The sequence below is a fragment of the Bos indicus x Bos taurus genome, chromosome 9, assembly GCF_003369695.1.
Source record: "Bos indicus x Bos taurus breed Angus x Brahman F1 hybrid chromosome 9, Bos_hybrid_MaternalHap_v2.0, whole genome shotgun sequence".
NCBI classification, from domain to species: domain Eukaryota; kingdom Metazoa; phylum Chordata; class Mammalia; order Artiodactyla; family Bovidae; genus Bos; species Bos indicus x Bos taurus.
The window spans coordinates 65999852-66005851 of record NC_040084.1 but is presented as its reverse complement, the minus strand read 5'-3'; the positions used below and the strand labels follow the sequence as shown (position 1 = coordinate 66005851).

General features: G+C 34.1%; 1 protein-coding gene across 1 annotated transcript in view; it reads left to right on the top strand.

Annotated features, from left to right (window-relative positions):
- The first annotated feature begins 868 nt into the window (after window positions 1-868).
- THEMIS (thymocyte selection associated) overlaps window positions 869-6000 on the top strand; it is a 197810-nt gene continuing 192678 nt past the window's right edge. Inside the window, exon 1 of the mRNA XM_027551479.1 lies at window positions 869-1045. Coding sequence (XP_027407280.1) covers window positions 955-1045 — 91 coding nt within the window. The 5' untranslated portion in view covers window positions 869-954. The remainder of the gene's footprint in view (window positions 1046-6000) is intronic.

Sequence of the window (6000 nt, the reverse complement as noted above, 5' to 3'; positions counted from 1 at the left end):
TTTGGTCATTCCCAACCCTCACCATTTCAAATTTGGACCCCACGATCAGAGGTGTAGAATTTTGGCCTTGTAAGAAATCTGTACAATTTATTAGGCTCTAACTTTTTCTCTATTAAATAAATGAGACAAATCAGGGACAGAGAACATAAGGCTGATGTCACTGGTAAGTCAAAGGCAGAGCTAACCCCAGGAAATTCAGATTTCCTAACAACAGATTTAGATACTTTCACTATAGTGTGGTGACTAGAAAATTCATATTGATTTACTGTATCACTTTGCACAGTGTACCCCTCCCCCACTCTCCTTTAATATTCAGCAAAATTTTTAATGTGGAAAAATAAAAAGGGGTTTCTGATCCTCCCCCTCCAGAGTATCAGATTTCTGAAAAGAGCTGACACAAAGCACTTTTGTAACCTAATTTTGTATAAAAGCCCTGAGAATATGCAAATAAGGCACAGAGCCAAACTTTAGAAGTGAAGTGAAGAGACAAAGAATTGATACACTGCCCTTTTTAAGATTATACTCTAGTCCTGAATTTCTGTTCTTTCCTGATTGACAAGCCACAAACAACTCCGACCTCAGACAGCCTGGCCCGTGCTGAAGATGCACACCTGGACCAGCAGCAGATGAACACAGCTACTTGCCAGTTCTCATTTTTTTGGCAGTGTCTGTTCAGACATTCTCACCACACCTCCATCCTGTTCTACTTCAGTGTTAGAAGGAAATGAAGCCACAATGAGAACTAAAAAGAGCTGTAACACCCTTTGTCCCCTGCCTGCCTCTTTCCTCCCTTCTCACTCCCCTCCCCACATAGAGTTACTCCACCCCAAGCAGGCTCCGGTGTGACACTCTGATAAAGGAATGATGAGCTGGGACTGTAGCTGCAGACAAGTGACATTCAGAAGCCAAAAGCTTCTGTAAGTACCAGGTCTGCACAAGATCCAAACCAAAGCAATGGCATTGTCCCTGGAAGAATTCATCCACTCCCTTGACCTCAGGACCCTCCCCAGGGTCCTAGAAATCCAGTCAGGCTTCTATTTTGAAGGTAAGCACCTTCCTATCTCTTGATTGGCTAGAAGATGCTCATAAAGAATATACTGTTAGGAATTTTAGTGCAAATTTTTAAACAGAGAATATATGAGTTCTCGTAAAGGAAAGGTCATTATCAGAGAAAGTAATTGAGAAATTGTCGAGACTTAATAGTGTTGAGGAAGGGAGAAACTGGATAAGACTCTGGTGTGGATAGGGGCTAGGAATTGAGTGAAGCCTCTTGAACTTTTTGTAGGGCTTTAAATAGTTCAACATGAATTATTCCTGTCTTTCCTTTGAAATTGGTTGTAATTCAAGTGAAAAGTTATCTGTTTCTATGTTTCTAGAACATAAAATAAAGATTTTTGGAACTATTAAAAGCACAGCATTTAGGAAGAAAATTTCACCAAAATTTTAACCACTTCTAAATGTTACTTATATCAATGCTTCTCTCCCTCTTTCTGTAGTGGTCTAACTTCTAATTTCTTTAATAATGGCATTCATATTTAAAGGTATAGAAGTTCACATTTACTAAATACAGGGTAATTTTTATAGAACCTATGTCAGAGTTCTAAAATCAGAGCTCAACTAAGACTGTTGAATAAGTTAGTGTGCTTTGGTGTAACTGTATTACTTCAGAAAAAGCATTAAGACTTACAACATATACAATACATACCCTCAATTTTTTTAAGCAGTGGTTTGAATATACGTAAGACAGAGTCATTTTCTGGGGAAATATATATTTCTGGTTCCAAGGGTGGGAGAATTGAGCCAGTAGTACAATTAAGTCCAGAAAAAGTACCGGGAAGATAAAAAACTGTTGGTGGGCAAATCTTCCCCATTTATAGACAAAATAATTTTTTAGATATTATGAAATAAAAAACTATTGATGAATGTCAGACCCAGTTCACACACACACAAACACACACGTGCACACCTGTGAGTCTGTGCTCGAGAGCCTGGGAGCTGCAGCTACTGACGCCAGAGTGCTCTAGAGCCCGTGCTCCACAACGAGAAGCCACCACAGTGAGAAGCTCTTGCTCCACTTCTAGAGAGTAGCACCCACTCACCGTAACTAGAGAAATCCCGCAGGCAGCAATGAAGACCCAGCGCAGCCAAAAATAAATAAATAAAATCACTTTATAGGAGAGATTAAGTTAACCTCTTGAGGTAGTACAGAGTGACTTTTACTAAGGCTGTATGATTTATAACAGAATAGAATGAGTGAATGTGGGCTTCCCAGGTGGCACAGTAGTAAAGAATCCACCTGCAGTGTAGGAGATGCGGCAGACACGGGTTTGATGCCTGAATCAGGAAGATCCCCTGGAATAGAAATGGCAGCCCCCTCCAGTATGCTTACCCGTGGACAGAGAAACCTGGTGGACTACAGTCCATGGGGTCACAAAGAGTCGGATATGACTGAACGACTGAGCACGCATGCACAGGCAATGAATTGGTGTAGGCAGCCATCAGTTTTAGTATAGACCATTTTGTTTAATTCATTTGTAAATTGATTATTTTGAAGCAGACCATATTTTTCCATATATATAATACTGTGAAATCTATCTTTGTCCCTAAGCTGTCCCCAAGTCATTTTTTTGGTCTCATGGTTTGTGCTTTTAAGATTTCACATTAGGAAGTTCTTCCTCATGTTTCATTTACAAAGATATTTTCTTATGCTATTTTAAATCAACTTTGCAGCTTTATATTTCATATTTAAATTTTAACTATGCCATGAAGTGCAGAGGAATCCAATTTTATTTTTTTTCCATATAGTAACAGCAATTTTCTAGCACCATTTACTAAGCTAGCTATCATTTTCCCTCTGATTTGTGTTGTTGTCTTTAAGTTATATGCTCATAACTGGGTTGGTTTGTCTCTTAAATATCTCTTCTGTTCATTAGTCTGTGTTTTCTCAGTTGTGTTCAAGCATTGTTTTTGTAACTATGGCTTTGGTTTAAGCATAGTTCACATATAAACCAATCTCTTTGCTCCTTTTGTAGCTATTCACAGACCTTTCAAACATGTCTTTAAATAAATCAATGGATTACTTTAAAAATCCAACTGGAATTTGTATTAATGTTGATTTTATAGATTAACTTGGGAAGAATTGAAATTTTTGCTTTAAATCTTGCAAAAGAACAGACTGTGTCCATGTGTTCAGACTATCTTCATCCTTTAATACTTTACTATTATGTTATACTTCACTTAAGAGAAAAAAGCATACATCTTGATGAATTTTCACAAATTAAGTATATTCGTGTAACCACCATCATGGTCAAGAAATAGAAAATTGCAAGTATTTTGGAAGTTACATCTTGTGCTCTTTCTCAATCATTATCTACTATTTTCCCAAGAAGTAACCCTTATCAGACTTTTGCCCACTTATGAACTTTATATTAATGAAACATTATAATAGTATCCTTTTATGTTTGGCATATATGTTCAACATTATCTTTATAAAATTAATCTATACTGTTCTATATAGGCTATTCATTCCAGTGTGTGTAATATTCCAGTAGATGAATATATTGCAATTTATTTATCCATTCCACTACTAATATGTATTTGAATTATTTCCAGTTTGAAGATGTCTGTTGACGTTGTCATAAACATTCTTATTTATGTGTGTTCACACATGTATAATATTCAATTGTGTATATAAAGGAGTGGAATTGCCACATCTCACAGGATGCATATGTTTAGTTTGGGTAGGTAACAGAAAACAAGTTTCTTAAGTAGTTATACTACTTTACCTTCCTACCAGCACAACATGAGAGTTCTAATTAATCCATATTCTTGATAACACTTGATATCAGTCTTTTTAAGATAATTGAGACTAATTTAGATATAATATCATATATTTTCAAGTGTACAAAATTATGATTCATTATTTGTACATATAGCAAAATGATCACCACTATAAATCTAGTTAACATTTATTACCACACATAATTACAGTTTTTCTTTTCTTGTGATGGGAACTTTTAAAATTTACTTTCTTAACAAGTTTCAGAATCTGGTTCTCTCCAGAAAAGACTAGGATTTAATTTGTAAGTGATAAGGCATCAGTTTTTTAAAAATCTCCCTGATGATTAAAAATGAAGCCAAATTTGAGAACTAGTATTGTGAAACTAGTTCTCCCAATTTTTTTATTAGCAGTTCATTGGTTTATAGAGAATTGACATGATTTTTAAATGAAGTCTTCTTCTGAACCATTAACCTAGTTTATCTGTCTAGTTATATGAATAGATATCTTTTCACTTCTGTCGATAACATTTAATAATTTTTATTTGTGAAGTTCTTACACTTCTATTTCAGATTTATTCTTAGTTGCCTGATTGATTTTTAAAATTCCATTATAAGTGGTATCTTTTGAAGTTTTCATTTTTTCTTTGTGTGTTTGAATTCTAAGAATATATCTTTAGATTATTTTATATTTGTTATATACATATTTACATTTTCTGTAAATGTTGATAGGTTCTTATTCTTTCCAATGATTATACTCTATTTTCCTTCAGTTAAGTATTAGCTAGTGTTTCTATCAATAGTATAATATCAAATAAGAGTAATGATTTACTCATTATTTAATTGTTTCACTCACCTCACAACCATAGAGAGAAAGTTTTAATAATTTATCATTAAATATAATGTTTGCTTTAATTTAAAGAAGTTTCTAGTTTTCTACTAGTTTTTTAAGTCATAAAGATATGTTTACTTATCAAACTTTTAAATAACTTCTGTGATGATAATATGATTTTTTTACATTGATTTTTTAAAAAATCTTAAGTCATTTATTTGTGGAATAAGATAAGTTTGGTTATATATCATTGAATTCAGTTTATTAGTTTTAAAGAACTTTTGTATTTCTTTTAGGGTATGAAACTGGCTTATAATTTTAATCTTGTATGACATCCTACCCAGGTTTTTGTATTGAGTTATGTTGAGCTTATAGAATTTCTTGGGTAGAGTCTTTTTTTCTTCTTCTAAAGATATTATATAAATTAGATGTAATTTCTTATTTAAATATTTAGTAAAATTTCAAAAAAGCCATTCTGAGCTGGGATTCCTAATGTAGATATGTTTTTTGATTATGACTTCAGTTTTTAAATAGTAAGGTCTTTCCATCCATTAGCATAGGTTATCTCTCATTAAAAAACAAACAAACCAAAAATTCGTCTTTCTGATCATGTATCAGAATTAAAAAAAAATGTCTCCATAGAGATCCTGTGTATTCTAAAGCTAGTTCCTAGAATGCAGACACATGCACGTGTTATATTGCTATATTGACTGATATCATATTTCCTCTGTTCTCACCAATTACTACTGAAGTGGAAATGTAAGTACATATTACTATGATACTGATGAATTTATTAATTCTAACAATTTATTTTTTATTTCTCTGATTTTCCTAAATATTGATATCATTAGAAAACATCGAGTTGTGTCTCTTCCCTAATATGTTTTGCAACTGTTCATTTTTCCTTATCTTGATAGTATGGTCCAGAGCCTCCAGTACTGTGTTAAAAAATGAGAATTCTGAATTATAAAGAAAATGTGTTTAAAATTCCTTCATTAAGTACAATATTCTAGAACTGGTGTTTCAGTTCAGTTCAGTTCAGTCTCTCAGTCGTGTCCGACTCTTTGCAACCCCATGAATCGCAGCACGCCAGGCCTCCCTGTCCATCACCAACTCCCGGAGTTCACTCAGACTCACGTCCATCGAGTCAGTGATGCCATCCAGCCATCTCATCCTCTGTCGTCCCCTTCTCCTCCTGCCCCCAATCCCTCCCAGCATCAGAGTCTTTTCCAATGAGTCAACTCTTCGCATGAGGTGGCCAAAGTATTTAGTCATCACTAAATTAAGGAAGTTCCTGTCTATTTCTTGCTTTCTAGGTGGTTTGGTTTCTTTGGTCTGCTAATGAAATTACCTTTAAAAGATTTTTCAAATTGAAGAATCTTTTAATATAG